General features: G+C 48.2%; 1 protein-coding gene across 1 annotated transcript in view; it reads left to right on the top strand.

Moving 5' to 3' along the window:
• The first annotated feature begins 7,979 nt into the window (after positions 1-7,979).
• COL27A1 (collagen type XXVII alpha 1 chain) overlaps positions 7,980-21,760 on the top strand; it is a 167,681-nt gene continuing 153,900 nt past the window's right edge. Inside the window, exons 1-2 of the mRNA XM_009907077.2 lie at positions 7,980-8,465; positions 17,894-17,964. Of these exons, the coding sequence (XP_009905379.2) occupies positions 8,410-8,465; positions 17,894-17,964 (127 nt within the window). The 5' untranslated portion in view covers positions 7,980-8,409. The remainder of the gene's footprint in view (positions 8,466-17,893; positions 17,965-21,760) is intronic.

Below are 21,760 nucleotides of genomic sequence, written 5' to 3'. Positions count from 1 at the left end.
CAGGTCACCCTGAAGGTCACTGGAGTAGTGAAAACCAAACCCAAGCTCTGCTGAGATCTAGGTTAGCGTGCGAGCCTTTGGACAGCACCGCCTCCAGGCAGGGAAGAGCAGCTGGTTCAGTCTGAGGCATCCAGGACCAAACAGCTGTAAGAAATGAGGTGATATCTCTCCATCTAACCAGCCACAGCACTTGTCTTCAGAACAGCGATGAACGTTTCTGGTTGCAGGAACAGCTGAGCACAATTGCTGAAAGAAATGGTGTCAGAGCAGCACATCAGAGCTCAGATGAAAATAAGCAGCTCCCTGATACGGCTGGTTTGTATCCCAGAGTTACTCTTGCACTACACAAATCAAATTGCAAGGTTCTTTTTGTGCTGATACCTCAGAATTTAGTGGAGTAAAATCTTTTGCTTCACATACACATGTGTACACACAAGAGGTGTCTCATCTTTGTCCCTCCTGAAGAAGCTGGGTTAGTGTCGTTAGTGAGTCCAGTGCAGGGTGGAGCCCAAGAGATGCTCATCTCAGCTCTCTCCAGTCTCATCCTTCCTACATTTCCACTTCAGTGTCCTCCTGACACAAGGCAGGTATGGTTTCCCTTTGACCAGAACACTGCTCCTACAGGTCTGCTCAGCACCAGTACATAGTTATCTTTCCCACAGCAGCTGGAGCTGACAATGTGCCAAAAGCTCTCAGTTCCAAAACAAAAAAAATCCATCTTGTTTTACTTGTTAAAAACTTGTTCTTTTTGTTTTAAACAGTATTGCCTTAAACATGGTCATAAAGAAAAGCTGTTTTGATGTTTTCTGAGCTTTTCTTCCTTTTCCCTCCCCATTGAAACTACTTGGACTCTGACCCAGGCTTAATTTCTGTCTGCCTTGCACAAAATCTTTGTACTAGGCATTTGCATTGTAACATGCTGTCTCTTGAAGGTGAAAATCTTGCACTTTTTTCTGCCTCCCTTTTGAACTCAGCCTTGAGGCTAACTGGCTGGGAGCTCCAGCTGCCATAAGCATCACATCCATGCATTTAGGCATATGCAGCTACAGAGCAAGCAGCATTTCTGAGACTTGGTGGTCAATACCTTCAAATATTTGTTGCTTGCAGCTACTTAACCATCATCCAACCTGCTCAGAGCAGGTCCAGCTCATTGCTCCTACCTACATCAATTCTCTGTTCATGTGCAGGGTCTAATCCACTGATGCAGGCACCAGTGTTACTAGGATATCCAGAAAGCTGGCAGACCACACTGGAAACAGGCAGTGCTGCCTCAGCACCGTATATGTGTGTCTTGCAGAACTCAGACTTCTATTTTACACACAGGTTTATGCTTCCTGCTGTAGTAATGTGCTGTTGTAGTAGCAACCACAGGGGCAGTTGTCCCTTAGTATGTAGGAAATGTTTTAGATCACCAGGCAGTTTTGCAGAGAGGTGCAATGTCTGTCTGCCACGGGAAAAGAGGCTCTCAGGGTGGTTCTGTTTCATGAAGAAAAGATGTGCTATTTCTTTAGAGAAAGATCATGTTACTTGCTCTCACCCAGGATAGCACACCTCCATCTCCTCTAACTGAACAGGGTCCTTTGGCACACCAGTGGGAAAAGCACTTGTGCTCGCTGATGCGTTACTGCATTTAACTAGCAAACCTCCGGGCTGGAAGAACTGCTGCTCTGTATGCAGCAGCCCACTGGGGATCTTGATGGTGGATTGTTTTTTAGCTTCCATGATAAAGGGGACAATTGCCCTTGATTTTCTGCTGGGCAGTTGAAAATGTAGCACAAGATCACCGTGCTATGCCAAGGACAGCAGAACAGCCTGGTTTGCTTTGAGCTTGGAGGTCACACTCAAATCTGCTCAGTATTGACTTTCTTGTGTTTTCTAGTAGCACCAATGACTGAATGGGTCCTAAACCAGGAATTCAGTGACTGCAGCTCAGGAGCAGATGGACAGAGAAAATAAAGATATCAGCCTTTGCCTGATACCTTAAAGACAATCAAGGTTTAGGAGCCATAAACCTGTCAAAGCATGCTGATGGGTGACGCCATCATGTCTTACCTGTCAGCTCAATACTGCTTGTTTCTAACACCAGCTGAACATTTTACAGCCATCCTGTAAGACTGCAGCTCTCAAAATATCTAAATAGAAGTGTGTGACAGAGTTGTAATCAGCAGACAGCATTTCCTTGGGAAGGGTGGGCCTGGGCTTGTGTCACTGCATTGTGTTTCCTTTCATTCCGACGGCCAAAGGCTCCCTTTAATGATTAACAGCCATTCCTGCCTCTCGGCTGGCTGGGCAGCCCGGTGTGATAGGGTGTAGCTGGAAAGCACAGAAAGATCAGTCCCTGCCAGCCATGGCATCCCCACAGCACTGGTCAAGAGACAAAAGCCTTTAGTGTTCCCAAAAGGAATTTAAAACATTTTACATCAAACGGCTGCAGAAGTTCAAACGTGTCACCGCTGGCCTGTGGCACGGGGCCGGATGGAGTTTGTCAGAAAGGTTGCAGAGAAGGGGGAAATAGCACTTTTGGCTACTAACTTTGGTTACTTATCTGATTTTGAGCTTTCTGTACATCTCCTGTAAAATTAATACTCTCCATAACACACTGGGAACAAGAATCATAGAACTGCTTGGTTGGAAAAGACCTTAAGGTAATTGAGTCCAACCATAACCAAATGTTTCCCTGAGTATAATTGTTAGGCCATGTCCCCAGTCTCCTTATTTAAACACCTCCATGAATGGTGACTTCACCACTTCCCTGGACAGCCTATTCCAGTGACCCTTTCAGTGAATAAATTTTTCATAATAACTAATCTAAACCTCCCCTGGTGCAACTTGAGGCCATTTCCTCTTATCCTGTCACTTGTCACATGGGAGAAGAGGCTGTCCTCCACCTGGCTCTAACCTCCTTTCAGGAAGTTGTAGAGTGAGAAAAGGTCTTCCTTCAGCCTCTTCTTCTCCAGGCTGAACAACCCCAGCTCCACAGAGCTGTGTCCTCCCATGATGGCAGGGACCGTCACACCTTCGTGGCAGTGGCACTTCCCATAGGGTAGGTTCCATTTCCCTATGGATCTAGCAACTCTGTCTTCTTTAAGTCTATTGCTCTATCACTCAATGACACCCCCATTCCTGCAAGGAGAATCAAGGAAAAAGGAAAGGAGGCCTGGGGGCTGAAATGAAAACAGATTACTAAAATAACAATTAAACTTAAAAGAAAGAACACAAAGTTAAACTCAGCCCAGGTGGTGGTCATGAGCTGCATGCTCTCAGCAGTGAATGGTGGATGTCAGGTACTGTGGGCACCACAGCTCCAGTGAAAACATGATGGTCATAGTATAAAGAGCAGAATGATGGGTGAGACCCTCCAGGGATGGTCACCATCAGAAGACACTGTCCCCAGAAAAGTTTTGAATTAACAGTGAGCATGATGTTCATGGCATGGAATGCTTCTGATGTCCAGTTTGCAAGCTGCCCTGGCTTTCACTTCTCCTGGCTTTAGCACCTGACTGACTCCAGACTGCTACAAAAGACCTTGACCACTATGGAGACCACAAACAAAACCCAAATGTCTTCTCAGCTTTGTTTTTGCTGCACTGGGTGCTGCAGTCTTCTCAAACACACCGCTTTCCTGAAGAGAAAATCAGTTCCATGATTCTGTCCCAGCAAAGCCAGGACAAACTCATAGCCAGGTACCAAGTTTAGATACTCCCAATGCAGGCTGGGTGCAGCTCCACAGCCCAGAGGGGAGTGAAAGGCTCTTTATCCCACCTCTCCTTCACATGTTTGTTTGATCCCTCCCACAAGTTTTTCCGGTGCCTTGGGTTTCAGGCTGCCTGCGCCTTCTGCCTGGTCAAGCCACGGTTTAAACCTGAATGGGGCATTTATCTAAATATATCCAAACCTATCCCTGTAATTCCTTGTGAGTTCTGGAGGCAGTGAGCAATCTGGGATACTTTTCTGACTTGTGCAAAAGGTAAAAATTATTGAACTGTAATTCAGTGTCGTCCTCCAGGCTGAGCCAAACTGGGAGGGCAAGCTCAGGTTAGTGTCTGGGATCCCTCGGGGCCATGAAGCTGGGCACTGAGTCATGTAGCCCAGCTGTGAGGTGTGCTTGCCATGGCTCCTAGATGCCTTCATGCTTGGTTTTCCAGGAGGAGCAAAGAGACACATTCATATTAATAAGAGCCTTGATGCTTAACTGTGCTATGGATCCTGAGGAGAGGTGGGTCCTGATTCTTCTGGAAACTGGCTAAATATGGATGAATATTTCAACTGCTGTATTTATCCAGGCAGTAATGACATGCTGCTTTTTTGGAGAGGTGCATTTTGTCAAAAGCAACTGTTCTGGTCCCTGCTCCCAACGTTGTGTGGTGTGTGGTGGCATTTCCTCCTCCCCTGTACTTTTCTTATTTTGGCTAATTAAACTAGAACAGTCAATTCCAATTCCTTTTTTCACCTCCCCCCCTTTCCCTTCTCTTCCCTCCCCCCCCCCCCCCCCCCCCCCCCCCATTTCACCACTGTGCTGATTTGCTTCAGTTTATTTAGTGTTTTTAAATGGCTTTTATTTAAATTTGGAAGGGAGGAAAAAATAAATCTGCTAAATATACTTCTATTCAGATCATATGTTGTGGCTTTTCTCTTTCTGAAGAATGAGGTCTAATTTTTGAACCTGAATTCACTTGGCACTACTCTTGGCTTCGGCAACGTTGGGTTTCCTTTTGTTTAAACTAATTCCCTTTTTTTCCTGCTGCTGAGCTGCATTTATGTCTCCATGCTAGCAAAGCTTCTATGCGTGTGCTTCGTTTGAAAGCATTCATCTGAGCACACTTAAGTGTGTGCAGAGTGTTTGAGGATGGGGCTCTAAGTGTGCTCTTTGGTGGTCCTTGGCGCAGTGCTGTGGACCCAAAGCATTGCCAGTCCTCACCAGCTAGTTACCCATACGCTTCCCATTTGCTTATGTCTTTGCAAAAGGATGCAGCACATCTTTTTTTCTTTCTATTCTGTCTTTCCCCCTGGGAAGCCAGAGCCTTGTTCTTCCCTGGTAGGGTGGGATTTTTGAGGAGGAGGAAGGTTATTAGATGTTTGGTGTTGTAGGAAGAGAGAAAAGGCAGAGAAGAGCAGAATACGAGGTGCATTCAACAGCACAGGGATTCCCACACTCTTCTTTGCAAAGCTGCTTTTTATTATTATTTATTAGATTAAAGCTTTATCTTAAACACTTAGGCTTGGCTTGAATATGTTTCTCAGTGAGGAATGTGTGACAAGAAACACAAAAACGACAGCTGGGGAAAAACAGAGAAGAAAACCAGAGATTGTGTGTGATTTCTGACAAACTCTTGTGCCTGCCTTTTGTCCCTGAAGTCCCAATTCTCAGAGCTGGTCTGGATAGGTCATCTGAGCTCCAGGGCCTTGAGATGGTTTTGTCTGTGCAGACCAGGCTCTTACAAGCATCTGGATGTGTAACTTATTTGTATTCCCCTGAAGCTTTTTCTGAGGACAGCAGTCCATTAGTTATCTACCCTAGCCATAACACTGCTTGTTTCTCATTCTTTTGTTGTTGTTCCTTAAAGCTTCATCTGCTGCAGCAAGCAAGGAAACAAAATTCTGATTCTCAACAGCAAAGGTATGAGCAAAACCTTATGCCTATAGAAAATGGGAGATGCAAAACCACAGTCCTGGCAAGCAACCACACCTCAAGTATACATACAGAGAGAAGTCCTCAGCATGCATGCTGATAGATGTCTTGTGGCTGGGAGATCAGATTTATGGTGGAAACCTTAATTTTTGGCCGCATTCTGAGGTCAGTTTTCTGAGTAAAACTTGCATTGCTGAGTCAGGTCAGAGGATCCTTGAACTTTCTGCTTTCTGCTCCAAGCATAGCATCATTCCCCTCTAGCTTCAAGGTTAGGTACTTGGTGGGTCGATACTGATCCTACTCATGCTTCTGCTTTTGTAAGCTTAATGCTTATATCCACATTCAAGGTGCTTTTGTTCTGCTAGATCCTTCACCCTGCCTTGGGGAATGATCATTGAAGCATAGAATCATTTAGGTTGGAAAAGACCCTTAAGATCGCATGGCAAGATACAAAATACCTTTATCTTTGTGGAGCAAGTTCCTGGGGTGGCTCAGCTTTGATACCCAGATCCAGGCTGGTGCCTCAGCCTTGTGCTGGGTGCTCAGCACTTCTCAGGAGCTGTCCTTTGCCCTGTAGAGCTTGCTACAGGGAACTGCAACCTGCCCTCCACCCTGGAGCAGCAAAGACCAAATGGCTCTTTCCCCTCAGGTCTCACCCCCCTCCTCCAGCCTCAATCCCTGCCCCATCCCTCGCCGGTCGGGTGCCCGGGGTGCCCCCCTGTCTGCTGAGCAGCCCTGAACCTGCCCCTCGGAGGCTGGATCTCTGCTCATTAGCTGCTGTTTGCTGAAACCGGATACCTGGAGCACCCCAGCCCGCCGGCAGAGTCCCCTGGCTGCAGCTATTTAAAAGGACAAGGGCAGCCTCACAACTCCCACCTCTTTCACATCCATGTCCCTCCCAGCGCCCGGTCCCAACCTCTCTTCTCTCCTGGATCCTTGCAGCATCCATGACCCACGAGGGGAGCGACGGCCAGAGGGGAACCTGTTCGAGCCAGCCCTGGGGAAGGATTATCTATTGAACTTTGGGGAACCTCAGGCTTGCCAGGAGAAGAAAGCCTGGGCTCCCTGGTCCCCGGCACAGGAGACACCTTAAGACTGAAGGGGAAGGAGGGAGGAAGGGGCTTGGGGTTTGGTGTTTAGGGGTATTGTGGGGTTTGGGGTTTGGGGTTTTTTTTTTCCTCCTTCTGCTTTTTTATTAATATTTGATAAGTAGAGATTACTATAAACTGCTGGGACAAATGAACGCAGGGCTGCCAGGAGAAGGTGCCTCTCGTCTGCCTGCAAAGTAAGTGCCCGAGGCAGAGATTCTGTGCCAAGGGTGAGGGAGCAGGGCCAAGGGGTACCCAGGGGTGCAGGGACAAGGTGGGAGGTCTCCCTGTGGTGGGCTGCCCTCACTACCTGAGGGGATCTCATAGAGCTCAGGGGTTTGCTCCGTCTTGCTGTGGTTAAAAGCGACCTGCTGGTCACCGTGGGGTGTGCACAGTGGCTGCGTCCCAGCGCGGTGGGACTGCAAGAGCTGGGAGAGGACAGGGCACAGGGGCGCAGGGTTTATCCACATACAAAAGTCCTCTCTCCTGGTGGAGCTGGCTAAATGGATTTGGGATCTGATTTGCTCTGATGGACCTTGCATAAGAAAAGTCTTGCCCCTTTCCCTGCCCTCCGGGCTGCAGCGTCTTCTACCACTTGGTGCAGGAAGGAGGGGGGGGGTGGGTCTGGAGACGCCCCACACCCAGTCCTCCGTGGAAGCAGGGCAGGGCAAGGAGAGGAGCAGGGACACCGGGAGGCTTTTCTGCGAGCCTGAACCCCCTCCACAGCCCCCCAGCTGCCCCCCACCAAGCGCTGAGCCCAAGGGAAAAGCTGTGTCAAGTACCTCATAACGTGGGTCCTTCGCCAGTCTGTGGTGAGGTGGGTCCAAGCCAGTCTGGGCAGAGGGCCCATTGCTCCTGGCAGGTGAGAGCAGAGCAGGAAAGTCCTCCATCAGCAGCCTCCCTCAGACCAAGGGCCTGTGCATGTCCTCCATGCAAGCTGGAAGGGATCTTCGGTTGCTTCTCAGCAGCTCTTCTGGCCGAAGTAGTTTCTTTTCTTTTTTCTTTTTCCCCCCCCGTTTAATTATTTATTTACTTTGTATTATTTTTTGTAAGTGCTTCGGTATTACAGAGGAGGGCAGCAGAGAGAGGCAGCAGGGACATCCTTAAATAATTTTCATTTCTCGAAATCTGCCTTTTCCTCTTCTCTCGAAGTCTAGAGGAGAGATCCTTGGGGGGGTGGTGGGAGGCACATCTGCACTGCAAATAAAAATAATAATTACAACCAACCAACAACCACAAAGTAACAGCTAAGGGGGGGAAAAAAGAAATTAAAAAACAACCACACTTTCAATCGAGGATTTTGGAAATCAGAGATCACAGAAATTGTGCTATTAATAAGGAGGAGGGAAGGAAAGGGGGAAAAAAAAAAGGAGAGGCAAGAAATCCAGCGACCATGGGCCAGCCTGGCTTCCTAGCGTGTACTTTCTGTTCTCTCTCCTTTTTCCCAAGGTAATTGCAGTCTGCCGAGAGGGAGTTAAATGGGATTAAAAGATCTCTGTAAGCAAAAGGACCCAGAAGAGAAGGAGGAAGGAGTGAGCCGTCCGGGCCAGGGGGTGTCTTTGACACGGCTGAGCCCCTTAGAGAGGCAGAGAGCTGAGCTCCTGGGAAGGATGTACCCACAAACCAGCCTGTTCCTCTTTTTCTGATGGATTGCCGCAAAAATTGCCCGAAAGAGACAATGCACTAAACGTGATGGAGCCGGAATCAGAGCCGGTCTCCAGACTCAGAGCTACAGCGGCAGGCAGGGGGTGAGTACAAAGTCCGATTTCTCCCGGCGCTGGGGAAGGGCATCCCGGGCGGGGATGGGGGGTGCCCGGGGAGCCGGGGGATCCCGGGAGGGCTGCGGGAGGAGAGAGCCGGCCCGAGAGGGGAGCTCCGCTCACGGGTGGTTGGCGATGGGGTGGGGGGAAGACATTCCTTCTGCTAGGGGATGATGTGAAAACTCCTGGGCTAACAGAGGAGAATGGGCTGGGAGAGAAGGGAGGCCACGCTGCAGCAGGAGGATGGGAATGGTGCTGGGTCGTGCAGAAAGGGGATGAGAGCTGGGGTCTCCGAGCCGGGACGAGCGGGAGGAGCCCCCCGCCCCCTCATTCCCATGCACCCGGGGAAGAAGCTCCCAGCCCGGGAACTGCTCTGGGGGGTGGGCGCCGGTGTTGCACCCACGCGAGATGCGGGAACGAGCGATTCCAGTCCCCCCTACCCCGCACACCTGCACCCTTCCCGTGCAGGGGGGCAGAGTCCCAAATCCCTCCTGGGAGCAGGGGAGAAATGCCACTCCCTGCTCTTGTCCCGCAGGATCGTGGGGACACGAGTACCTGGAGCTGGCCACCGCGGTCCTCATGCAGTGGAGAGCCATGGGGAGGGCTGGGCTGGGGCAGCGGCTGGAGGGTGCCCGGTGGCATGTTCCTCATGTCCGCACCCGCGCACAAATACCTCTTGCTATCTATCTGTGTTTAGAGATAAAAAATCAGACACCCTGCCCGTCCTCTCTCACACACAGCTGGGATCAGCTTGTACTGTTTTCGTTGTTAAATGTGTTGTCGTTGCTGCTGTTATTATTTTCCCGGGGACTAGCAAAGGGTTAATATCTCTGGTTGCGTTGTCGGATGTAATGATGATTTACCGACACTCCCTTGGAAAGACTGGGATTCTTCTGCTTGGCAGTTTGAAAAAGTTGTGTACAGGATCCCTCTGCTCCTGCCAGCCTCGGCTGGGCTGTGAGATGGGGTGAAAGGGCGGAAAGCGAGTGACGGGATCTGGGGGCAGGCCCCCTGCACCCTGAGGGTCACGCCGCTCTGGCAGCTGCCCCTTGCGCTCAGAGCCTGGCCAGGGATGAACGTGCAGCTCCTTTGTGGGCTCAGCACACGCTCTGCTCTGTGTCAGCCTGTGAAGCTCTGCACAGAGACCAGAACCGCTCCCTAGGGCTCCAGCCAGCTCCCCTTGAGGAGTTTTGTCTGTGCTTCTATACTCTGAATTTAGTGCTTTAAGGGTTCTATTATTTTTTTTGCACAGATGTGGCTGTAGCGTGTCTGGAGATGCTGGTAACTAGAGTGCATCCCAGTTGCACTGTTTTAATGTTGGGTATGGTCTGGAGTGAGCTGCCTGCTCGGTCTCGTGTGAGGGTGACTGTCACAAATGGAGAAGTCCAACAGGGAGCAGACAGATAAAGACTCCTTTCAAAGATGGAGAGCAGTGAGGTGCCGGGAGGGGCCCGATGCTGGGGAGATACTTGGCATGAGGCACAGCTGCTACACAGAGCATCTACTCCATGCATTCCCATGATGGAGAAGTTGGCCACAATCACGCTGCAGATGAGAACAGGGAGATCCTGTTCGAATCCCAGGGCAAACGGGATGCTCCTTGAAGACAGGGTTAGGAAATGGGGACCCAGGAGAAGGCAGTGTGGCTGCCGGCTCACGGAGGTCTGTGTCTGATTTGCGTCTCGGTGTCTCAGGCTAGCGCTGTGCAGGGCTGCACAGGGTTTGAGTGCAGCTGTGCCACGGGAAGTCTGTGGTTGGTCTTTTCTGGTGACTCGGAATATGTGTGCCTTTTGTTCCCAGGATCTGCTCTGGCTTAGCTACCTCGCCAGCGTGCTGCTGCTCCGTCCCCTCCTCAGCAGAGGTCGCTTGCTCCCCTTCACATTATCTCCCGACGGGCTTTCTGCTGCTGGGTTTTGATGTGCTTGGCAGAGCTGAGCGCTGTGCATCTCACCATTCCCACAGCTGGATGTTTCTCTTGAGGCTGTTAGCTTTGGAGAGGGTCCGCTGAGCCCAGATCTGGCTTGTGCCTGGGCTCACTAGGCCACCCTTGTGCCGCCGTCTTCCTCGGGGTGGGTGTGGGTTGTGCTTCCTGAAGGTACTGGTGCACTACCACGTGGCACTGGAGGTCCTGCTTGTCCCAGCACTCCTGCAGCATCCTCCAGAGGAGGAGCTGCCAGACATGCAGGAGAGACCCGTAGATGGGAGTGGGAGGGCTGGCTCACTAGGGAAGGAGAAGCACTTGCAGAATGTGTTGAAGCTTTGTCCTGGCTCGAGCAGCCACAGCTTGTAAAACCAGAAGAACACAAAGTTTTACAGGCTCTGCAAGCCTAAAATGCCCCTCTTGATCATTTCCATTGACGCATTTTTAGTGAGCACAGGCTTACTAAACCACAGAAGAAGGTTTTACATTCGGCTGTGAACTGAGCATGTGTCAAGATCTTAGTGCTTGTGCTGTTCAGTTGTGGTTTGCCACCTTGGCCCTTTCCACCCCCAGTGCACCATGCTGGCCATGAAGGCAGCTTGGTTGATGTTCTGGAGGCTCCTGATGGGTGCCTGGTTATTGTTATAGCTCTGGGTTGTTGCTGTAGTGCTACTCAGGGGCTGTCTGGCCCATGTGCTGGATGACAAAGCAACACACAGGCGGTACAGCACCCACCTGGCACCACCAAGGTGGGTCAGCCCCTGAGATGGGCTAAAGAAAGGCATGGCTCCTGTTTCAAAAGGAAAAGACCATTGGATGGAAGGTGGGAAGGTGAACTGAGGAGAATTTTTGGCACAGCTGGACAAATTCAGTAGGCAGGCAAATGATGTGTGAGTGCTGGGTGCATAGCATAAAAAGGAGGCAATCACACAGCCTCTTGGAGGTGTGTCCCAGAAGGGCAAAGACAGTGCCACAGCCACAATACAAGTTGAAGTTCACTGTCCAGGTGTCCCATCTACTGCTACCTCGATGTGTCTCTGAGCATGTTCTTTTAATAAAGCTCTGGCTCCGTCCCCATCCTGCAGTGGGTTGAGGGGATAAAATCTGCACTGTTTGAAAACAACTTTCATGGAGGTTATGTTATTGACCAAGGGTTGCCCAGGACTTGAGGTGAAGGGGTTGCAGGAAACCTCTGAATAGAGGTGGGCACAGGGGTTGGTTTTTTTGTCTTTGCCAATTTGTTGGGGGTGTAAGTAGAAATGATGGACTCTTAATGAAGTGCCAGTGGAAACAAGGGGGAATTCTGTAAGGGTTCTGCCAAACCCCATTCACAAAATGAAGGGATGCAAAGGCATTTGTTAGAAAGACAAAACAAAAACATAAAGAAGATGACAGATCATGCTTAGTACTTGTGTTTGTTGAGGGCTGAGAGCACAAAGGTAAGGGCCAGTAGTGAGTGTTGTCACTTCAAACAGCAGCAAAGTCAATAATCCAGACCAAAGAGGAGACCAGGTGAGGGGTAGTCAGGAAAGATTCCCTATTGTAGGAGGTTTCTGGGAGGGTATTACAGCAACGTCAGTCAGTCTTGCATCCAGCAGGTGAGGAAGTGGGTTTTCACCAGCAGCAGCCCAGAGGAGCTGGTGAGCTGAGAGCCAGCTTTGTGCAATGAAAGCATGAGTTCTAGCTCCCAATTAGGAGGACAAGGACCAGCTATTTGAAGCCCATAAGCCATTTGTCTGCAGATTACAGAACCTTGAATGAACAAGGTGTAATGTGTCTGCAGGAGAGAGGATTTGCCACACTGACACTTCATCTGTGGACTGCAGATCTGCATTCTCTCCAGGAGAAATCCCGACAGGAGCTGCAGTTTCTGAGGGAGCAAACACCAGGCCTTTCACATCTAGACTTTGGCTGATATGCAGTCTTTTAAGAGTGGAAAGCTTCTTTACAGTCCTTGAGACCAGCTCCTGTAGCACTGCCAGGAGCTGAGGTCCACCCCCTTTGTGAACAGAGTTCTTCCCATTCATCAGGCCCTAGTGGGTTGTTCCTCTCTGCCAAGGGCCTCCTTCAAAGGAAGCAGCAGCTACTTCTGGACCACAGTTGCCAAAGGTCTGAGATAGACCTCTACAGGCACAGCACTGAGGGCATTTTCATTCTGAATGAAGATTAGATTTGGCAGAAATGGTGCCACAGAAACCATGGGAATTTCTGGGTATGCACACACACTCCAAACTCTGGGGCAAGGTGAAGAGGGATTCAGACATTCCTGTTCAGGATCACCCCAAGGAGGGTTGAAGTCTGGTCTAGAAAGTTTCTTATCCAAGGGAGTTTCCCCATTTGGGCTGCTGGAGCCTCCAGTAGTAATGATGGAACCCTTTGCTTTGTACTCTGCTCAGAGTGCTGGTAAAGCTCAGGCAGCCAGCCAGACCCCACTTCATCTTGTCCATTACAGCTGCATGTGCAGCCAATTTCTGGTTATCATCTGAAAATCTGGTTTGATCAGCCTAGGAGCAGTGGGTTGGATTCCAGATGGGTTTTGTACTTGATACTGGATGGTATTTAAAGTTAATATTATTTCAGTCATCTCAGAGATTCTCCCCTTAGCATGCTGGCGTGTGCAGCAGTGTTTGCATACATCAGACAAAGTCACAGAATCTCACAGAATCACCAAGGCTGGAAGAGACCTCAAAGATCATCAAGTCCAACCTGTCCACAGACCTCATGACTAAACCATGGCACCAAGTGCCATGTCCAATCCCTTCTTCAACACCTCCAGGGATGACAACTCCACCACCTCCCTGGGCAGCACATTCCAATGGCTAACAACTCTCTCAGTGAAGAACTTTCTCCTCACCTCCAGCCTAACCTTCCCCTGGTGCAGCTTGAGACTGTGTCCCCTTGTTCTGGTGCTGGTTCCCTGGGAGAAGAGACCAACCCCCTCCTGGCTACAACCTCGCTTCAGGTAGTTGTTGAGAGCAATGAGGTCTGCCCTGACCCTCCTCTTCTCCAGGCTAAACAATCCCAGCTCCCTTAGCCTCTCCTCATAAGGCTTGTGTTTGAGGCCTCTCCCCAGCCTCATTGCCCTTCTCTGAACACATTCCAGTGTCTCAATGTCCTTCTTAAACTGAGGGGCTGGAGGTGTGAATTGGTAGCTGCTTTACACTGCAGAAAACGCCCAGCAAAGGATCATGCAGGGTTGATGCAGGGACATCTACATAACTGTTATGTTCCCATTGATCTCTCCAGAAACCTAGGGTGAGAGAGAAGAAATATCACAGTTTCCATAAGCCATGAAAAGACACCAGATGTCTGGATGATACTAGCACAAAATAAGATGATACTACCCCAAAAAGCTGGGAGTGGAATCGATGTCACAGTGCAATTTAAAGCCTCAGGATGTAGGTTGTGGGCTTTGGTTCCCGTTGACTATCAAAACTGCTCGGGAGTCTTATAAAATATCACCTCCAGTCATGTGCAAAGGGATCTTCAGCAGCATAAACATTTGCTGCTTTTAAGACAGGCTGCCTGACCCACAGCTAGAAATGTAAATTTGCCTTTCTTGAAAAGCAATTTTCAGCACCCAGCTGGGTTTATGGTCTTTCAGATAGGGAAAAATAATGCACCTGAATGGAAGTGGGGGGAGGGGGGAATCGTTTTTCCACACTGCAAGAATGTTTGCAGTTTCAAAAACGTTTCCCCACTGTAAATGAAGGAGAAAACAATGACAAAGTTAAAAAGGAAAATGCTGCTTTGAGCCCTTGTAGCATTTTCTTCAGCTTTAATCCATCAAATAAGATGATCTTAAAGGCCTCTTCCAGCCAAAGCAATTCTGTGATTCTAAGATGTCAAAATCATTTGGCCTCTTTTTTCCTTGTTTCTTTTTTTAAGGGCAGGGGCAAACCTTTCAATCTAAAAAAAAAAACCACAAAAGCTGAAATTCTTCCAACCACCTCCAGAAATTGTGGAGAGGTAGCTGATCACAACTGTTTTACAGAGTGCTTCAGCTCTGTTAAGCTTGTGCTTTTTTGAGGATAGTTCCTGACTAAGTCTACCCTAGAGGCTATTGTCTCACTGTTGTCCTTAGTTCAGGGCAGTGCTTTGTTCCAGTGCTTGTCAGGTAAGAACCAATATGGTCACCAGAAATTTTCCTCTCCTTTTGCTCTTGAACATGACACCTTGAACATGACACCTTGAACATGATGTTTCTGGGGCTATCACAGCAAGATACTGCACAAGCCATGAGGTGAGAACTCTTTAGCCTCCAACTCACAACTTGCCACTCTCAGCACTCTGATTTTTCAGTGCTCAGTAAGAAGACAGTAAGTGAGTCTGGAAGCCGAAAACCCAAGGCACTGTTTTGTAATTGTAAGCTAATTGGAAGTTGTGACTTCATCAGGTGTCTGAATTGCTGCCCACCACCATGTGCAGGGACCTGCTGCCTGTCCCGAAGCCCCAGCAGAAACAGGGCCTAGACTTTCTGGTTGCTTTTTGTAGGAACTCCTCAGGATGCTCATTCTTGGCTGCTACCTGCGTGCATATGGTCCTCACTGAGAAGATGCTAAAATCCCCATAAAGGCTGAGTAGTGCTAATAACCAGTCACTGTGCTCCTCTGTCCCTCTCTGCTGTCCTTTGTCTTGCACTTTTGGCACTGGTTAGTCCCCACAGATTAAATCACAGGAGTTCACAAAGAGTAGGAAAGCAAAATTAAGTGGTAGCCAGTAGCTTCACTTTGCTGTAAAGGGGGTTTGTAAGAACTAGAAAAGTTTTAGGGTTCCCATGAACTCACATCATCTGTGGTTAGGGGCACTGCTTCACCCAGTGACTACAGCAGTGGGGTTCTCTTTCTGGTATCCATAGGCTCTGTGCAATACAAGAAATGATTGCCTTTAGTGGGAACCACTTCAATAGAGTCTCTGTGGAAACTGCTGATTGTGGAAAGGAGCTGAGATAAAGGCAAGGTGGGTTTGATAGCTCTATATAAGGAGAAAAATCTTCCTTTACTATTGCTGCTCGAGCTGCTTATGCAATCCTGTCGCCGTGGAGTTGTAACGGAAAAAGAGCCTGCAGTATAAAACCCCACAATAATTACCAGCCCCATCAGTCACAGGTCTGCCATTTGGAAGCCCCTTTTGCTTTTTCCATTAAGTTGGTGCATTTTGCCAAAGTGTTTTTCTTCAGTCTTTTGGCACTGGGCCCCCCTCTCAGCTCTTACGGTGTTGGCTGTGCGAGGGGTCCAGGAGCTTGGCTGAGGCCAGCTGGATCCCACGCTGCACATTTGTCTCCTTTATAGCCCCGTCAGTGTCACTGGAATGAAATTACGTGCTGCATTTTCCCCTAAGGCTTCTTCCCCTCACTGTGTTGATCAATGGGGATTTTGGAAGCAAATTTGGCCTATGAAGTTACCCTCCAGAAAAAAAAGATGGACTTCAGATAGGTGCATTACTTGTGCACACAACAGTGTTTGTGCATTGTGGTACAAACCTGATCCTCACCAGGGAAAAGGTGCCCCTGGTGTTCATGCTCATCTTGCTGTGCTCTCATCAGGCAGGTAAACCCAGCTGATGATACCCAGCAAGGTTCCATGCATGCAAGGAATTGTGTCTGCTTCTTTAAACTCCAGTGTTCTCTGGTGGTGAGTGCAGAGATGCAGACATTTCTATGAAGTGGATTTTAGCTTCAGTAAAGTCATAAAGAGACTTGTGGCCACGAAGAATCATCATGTTCTCCTTCCCTTTCTACATCCCTTGAATGAAATGGGCCTTGGACTCAGCAGCATCTTCAGCCCAGCACTGTGTTCTGTGGGATGAAATGGGGAGAAAACAACCAAGTGTCCCCAGCTGGAGATCTCTTGAACACAGTGAATGAATCTTGCTTGATTAGCATGTGGCCAGCTACAGGACATGCTGAGAGAATACCCCAATTCCAAGCTATTCCAAGCTGTTGTTTCCTCATATATAAACTAAAGCAGTCCCAGAGCTCCTGAAATGTGCAGCCCAGTGTCAGGGTAATGGAAACAGCACAGAGTGATGTGGTTCATCTCGCTTGTTTCCTGACCAGTGCAGGGCTGCTCCAGTATTTTATCCCTTCAGGTTTAAAATAATAGTGGCTGGATTCCTGCATGGGGTTTTACGTTGAAGGCCAGGTTTTCCCCACTGAGGTGTAAATCACTGTGGCTTCATTTTAGCTGTGGGAAAGGGTCTCCTGTGCTGGGTGAGGATCTGGCCCAGGATAATACATTCTCTCAAAGGATGCTTTCTTGTGCTAAATCTGTGGCTCAATGGCAGGAGAAGAGTGGTCTCTAATCCTATTTGATAAATGATTTGTCTTTGCCAGATCCAAAGAGAGGAGCAAGCTGCACTTTGGCATTGCTTTGCATATCCCAGTGTTTGCACTGGCTTGGCTGAAGTGAAGAACAACCTGTGTGTGGATGTCCCACACTGCATTCTTTTGGCTAAGGGCTTTCTGTAGCTTACTTTTTGTCTCTGTTTCTCCAGCAGCCTTTGCTGATCAAAGCTGCTGTACACCATCTCTAGAAAATGAGGGATTTCAGCCTTCAAACTTTCCACTGACAGTTTTAAATGAGCTTACCCAAGGACTTTCCTGTGTTCATTGTTTGGCTACAAATCAAGGAAGCTGGTGGGTTAAGGGGGGGATTCAGCTACCTTTCTGGTAAAAATTTTCCTCTCAGCTGCTGTTTTCAGTGGCACTCCAAGGCTTGAAGCTGAGCCGACTGAAAGGTTTGTCCGTTTCCCTCTCTGTCATGCAAGGGTCTGGAGAGCACTGCACTTGGGAGTCTGCAGCTCTCACACCTTCTAAAGTTTCCTGCTCTACCAAGCTAATGAAAAAGTCATTAGTGGCAACAGCATGGGGTGCAGAGTGGTTAGAAGCTGCCCCCGTCTTTGCAGCTGGGTGTAAAAAGAGGAATAGAGCCACCTAGGGTTTTGTATCTTTAGAATATCTTTATGTAGTAAAGCATCAGGACTCTGTTTGCTGAGATCCTGGTGGCATGTCACTGCATGTCAGACCTTTTCCTACCCCTATCCTCACAGACATGTTCTCCTGGTGTGTCTTTTGACCTTCCAATTTTGAATTATTTCTCCATCCTCTTGTATTTCTGATGTTCTGTCCTAGACAGGGCCAGTGCCAAAGAGTAGAGGTAGTAAAGGAACTGGCACTGATGACCCTGCATCTCAAAACACTTGTCTGGTCCTTGTTCAAGGCTTGATCAACACCTCCTAAAACTGGTGGGAAAACCTTCCACTGGATTCAGTGACTTTAGGATGACTTTAAAGTGGCAAAGTGAGATCTCAGTCAGAAGCGAGCCCTGCTCTGCTGGGTGTCCCTTCTTCATTTCCCAGAGACATACAGACACTGCCACTGGCTTTTCTGGACTTGTAATAAAGGAGAAGACCCTTAACAGTGAGGGGAGGAAGTTATTGTTAATGGTGTTATAGAAACTCATCATTGTTCCCTTTTCTTTTCTTCCAATTGTAGGGGATTCTGCTTTCTCTGGACTGTATTATGTTGTACCTGGTTCCTGGGATTCACACAGGGAAATTCTGAAGGTAAATTACACCTTTTTTTTTTTTTTCCTCTCCTGTTTCAAGAAAAGCAGAAGCCAAGTGCTTGAATGTCAGTTTAGGACCATAATTTAGCAATATCTGAGCCTGGTGCACAGAATTAAATGCGTTTATTGCTGATCGCTGCAGAACCGATGCTATAGATGACGCAGTTAACAGCTGGCAAAAGGACCATTTCTTTACAGGTGATTATGTGCCTCACAGGATTTCCAGAAGTGCTTGTCTGTCTGGTGCAGCTGGTGGGAATGAAGACCTTTGATGTGTCTAAAATGTCACTGGCATCTACCTGCACTTGCCAGGACTTAACTGCTTTTGGAAAGTGCCCCTTGGGGCTGGGGCATTAAGGAATTAAGCAGCTCTGGCAGACTGGTTTTCCCTTGACTTGAATGCAACCCAATTGTGCCTCTGCAGGCACATAGGATGTGGTGCACGCAGAGATGATGTGAGTTCTAAAAGTAAAAGCAAATTTAAGGAAGAAAAATTCTGCAGGGGTGGATAGCCAGCTAAATATGAGCCAGCAGTGTGCCCAGGTGGCCAAGAAGGCAAACAGCATCCTGGCCTGCATCAGCAATACAGTGGCCAGCCGGACCATGTTTAGCTGATTAGATGGTGTTGGGTGATAGGTTGGACTTGATGATATCAAAGGTCTTTTCCAACCTGGTTAATTCTATTCCATTCCATTCCAATATCAGAGCAGGGATCTTCCCCTAGTACTGGGCATTGGTGAGGTCTCACCTCAAATACTGGATTCAGTTTTGGGCCTCTCACTACATGGACATTGAGGTGCTGGAGTGTGTCCACAGAAGTGCAGCAAAGCTGGTGAAGCTTCTAGAGCACAAGTCTGGTGAGGAGCAGCTGAGGGAACTGGGATTGTTTAGCTTGGAGAAAAGGAGGCTCAGGGGAGTCCACATTGCTCTCTATAATGAGGTTGTAGTGACGTGTGAATTGGTCTCTTCCCTCAAATAACACACAATAGGCCAAAAGGCAATGGCCTAAGTTGTGCTAAGGAAGATTTAGGTTGGACATGAGGTAAAATTTCTTCCCTAAAAGGGTTGTCAAACCCTGGAATCAGCTGCCCAGGGCAGTGATGGACTCTCCATCCCTGGGGAGATTGAAAAGCCATGTGTGGTGCTGAGTGATACAGTTTAGTGTTGACTTGGCAGTGCTGGGTTAAGAGTTGGATCTGATGATCTTCAAGGTCTCTTCCAACCTAAATGATTCTGTGATATTAGAATGGCTACATCTGGCTCAGTCCCTGTGCAACAGGGAAAATATTCTATAGTGATTATGCACCTTCAACTTTTCTTTACACCCCTTCTCTTGGCATCGCCTCCCAGTGCTGATGGGAACAGGACAGAAGATTGGGGGATAATAATGACTGACCTCACAAGAGGAGATAGAAATCTTCAGTCAACAAAATTAAAAGTAAATTCATATTTTATGGTTAGTAGTGGGAGCCAAGCATCTCTGCAACATCTGTTTGTAAAGGAGCCATCTAGTCTTAAAATAGCAACACCTCTTCCACATGGCAGCTTTACAGGGGTATATGTTGGAACTGAAGAGCTTCCTCTGCAATCAGCAGACAACAATAAGTGGACTAGCAGGCTCCAGGGCTCCCCTTTCGGTCTCCAAAACATGAAGGAAAACTAGAAAGTTGGTCAATGCTCAACTGTCAGGCAGCCCATGGAGCACTTTTTACAGGAGGGGGAGAAAAAAAGAAAGAAAACACATCCCTGCCATCAGCAATTTTGAAAAATGTCATATTTTCCAAATTCTGCTTTAGAGCAGAAGAGGTGAACATCTGGCTGAATTACTTAGTCAAGCAGTTTTCAGAGCAAGTTTTATGTCAGCTCATAAAGAGGCAGAACAAATACTGTGTGCTGGCGTCTCCTTTTCTGTTGTTGTTGTTTTTTAAAGGAGCTTTCAGTTGTTTTTTAAAGGAGCTTTCAATATGCTGTTCAGATTCATCTCTATCCATCACTCAACTCCTATGGCAATTATGGGATGATGCCTTGTCTTTTTTTTTGATTGTGACCATCAATCTGAAGGCAAAAAAATCTTTCACTTTGCTCTTTTTGCAGTACCTTAGTGTAGTGGATAACTCCCCTCTGAGATACCTTCTCCATAATAAAGGAATATGTTTAATCCTGCTTGGTTTCCCCAGGCAGAGACAGGCTGCTCATCTGCAGCAAAACCTTCCAAAGAAGTGAAGGTTGTGAGGAAACATTGGTGACCTCACCTGGAGTACTGCATCCAGTTCTGGATCCCCTATTACAAGAGGGATATGGGCATGCTAGAACGTGTCCAGAGAAGGTCCATGAGGATGAGCAGAGGGCTGGAGCACCTCTCCTATGAGGACAGATTAAAGGAGTTGGGGCTGTTCAGTCTGGAGAAGAGAAGGCTCAGAGGTGACCTAATTGTGGCCTTCCAGTATCTGAAGGGGGTTACAAGAAGACTGGGGAGGGACTTCTTAGGATATCAGGTAGTGATAGGACTAGGGGGAATGGAATGAAGCTGGAGGTGGGGAGATTCAGACTGGACGTGAGGAGGAAGTTCTTCACCATGAGAGTGGTGAAGCCCTGGAATGGGTTGTCCAGGGAGGTGATTGAGGCCCCATCCCTGGAGGTGTTTAAGATCAGGCTGGATGAGGCTCTAGCCAGCCTGATCTAGTGTGAGGTGTCCCTGCTCATGGCAGGGGGTTTGGAACTAGATGATCCTTGTGGTCCCTTCCAACCCTGACTGATTCTGTGATTCTGTGACTTCAGACTGTGTTATTACTTGGGATTTTCAAAAATGAGATTTACAAAAGCAGTAAGAGTTTGTTCACAGATCTGTGTGAGGATGAAGTTAAACCAAGGCTGTGGGGTTTTGCAAGCACTGCAGTTATTGCTGTAAGGCTTAAAGAGTCTTCCTGCATGCTGGTAATTCAGGGAATGCAGAGGATGATTTTCTGTAAGTGTTACAAGTCTAAAGTATGAAGTTAGTGAGTTTATGATGTGCACTGAGTAAGGGTCTGGATAGTAACCTTGGGAAATGTAGCTTTCATTCAACTCAGCTTTAGCTGTGGGCATCACATCTCAGGAAGCTGCAAGTTATTTCTCTCTTGCCTCTTGACTGCTTCTTATAAAACCTTTTGTGTGGGGAGGGAAAGAAAGAGATGGGAAAGGAAGCAATAAAACATTTTATCCCCTCTTTCAGAGATGATCATGTGGTTGTTCAGGAATCTCTGTGCATCTCACTTTATGCACAGAGTCTGCTAGGAAAGATTTTCCCAATTGCTCAAACGTTGCAAGTAGCTCCAAGGCACCCGGGACCAGGCAGCTCTAAGTGCATGGGTTTTTAAATACTGTGTTTTGATGGAAAAATCTACAGAGGAAAAACTTTGAAGGGGAAAAAATGCTTTGCTAAACTTGGAGCTACTTAAGGAAGTCAAAATTACCTTGCATTTTATGTTAGCTGATGACATCCCGTCCTCCTCAGGGGACGTGCTCCTCCAGCCCAGGACAGTCGGCATGGGATGGAGAGGCAGACGGGCTGGGTGCACAGGAGTCCTGTGTGCCTGGACCTGGGGCTGGAAAATCCACGTACATGTCCTGCATGAGGGCTCTTTTAATCAGGTTTTTGCGTAGGCATCTAGAATTTGGCTCTACCTTAGTGGGTTCCAAGGGAAAGGAGTGGTTGGGTTGTGCTTTTTTTTCCTTAAGCACTGTTGGATGCAGTTGCTAATGAGGCAGTTGGATTGGTATTACAAACAGCAGCAGCATCCTCTGAGCAGAGAAAC

The sequence above is a fragment of the Dryobates pubescens genome, chromosome 29 (assembly GCF_014839835.1).
Source record: "Dryobates pubescens isolate bDryPub1 chromosome 29, bDryPub1.pri, whole genome shotgun sequence".
NCBI classification, from domain to species: Eukaryota; Metazoa; Chordata; class Aves; order Piciformes; family Picidae; genus Dryobates; species Dryobates pubescens.
The sequence above is the reverse complement of the archived record's forward strand: the minus strand, read 5'-3'. Positions and strand labels throughout refer to the sequence as shown.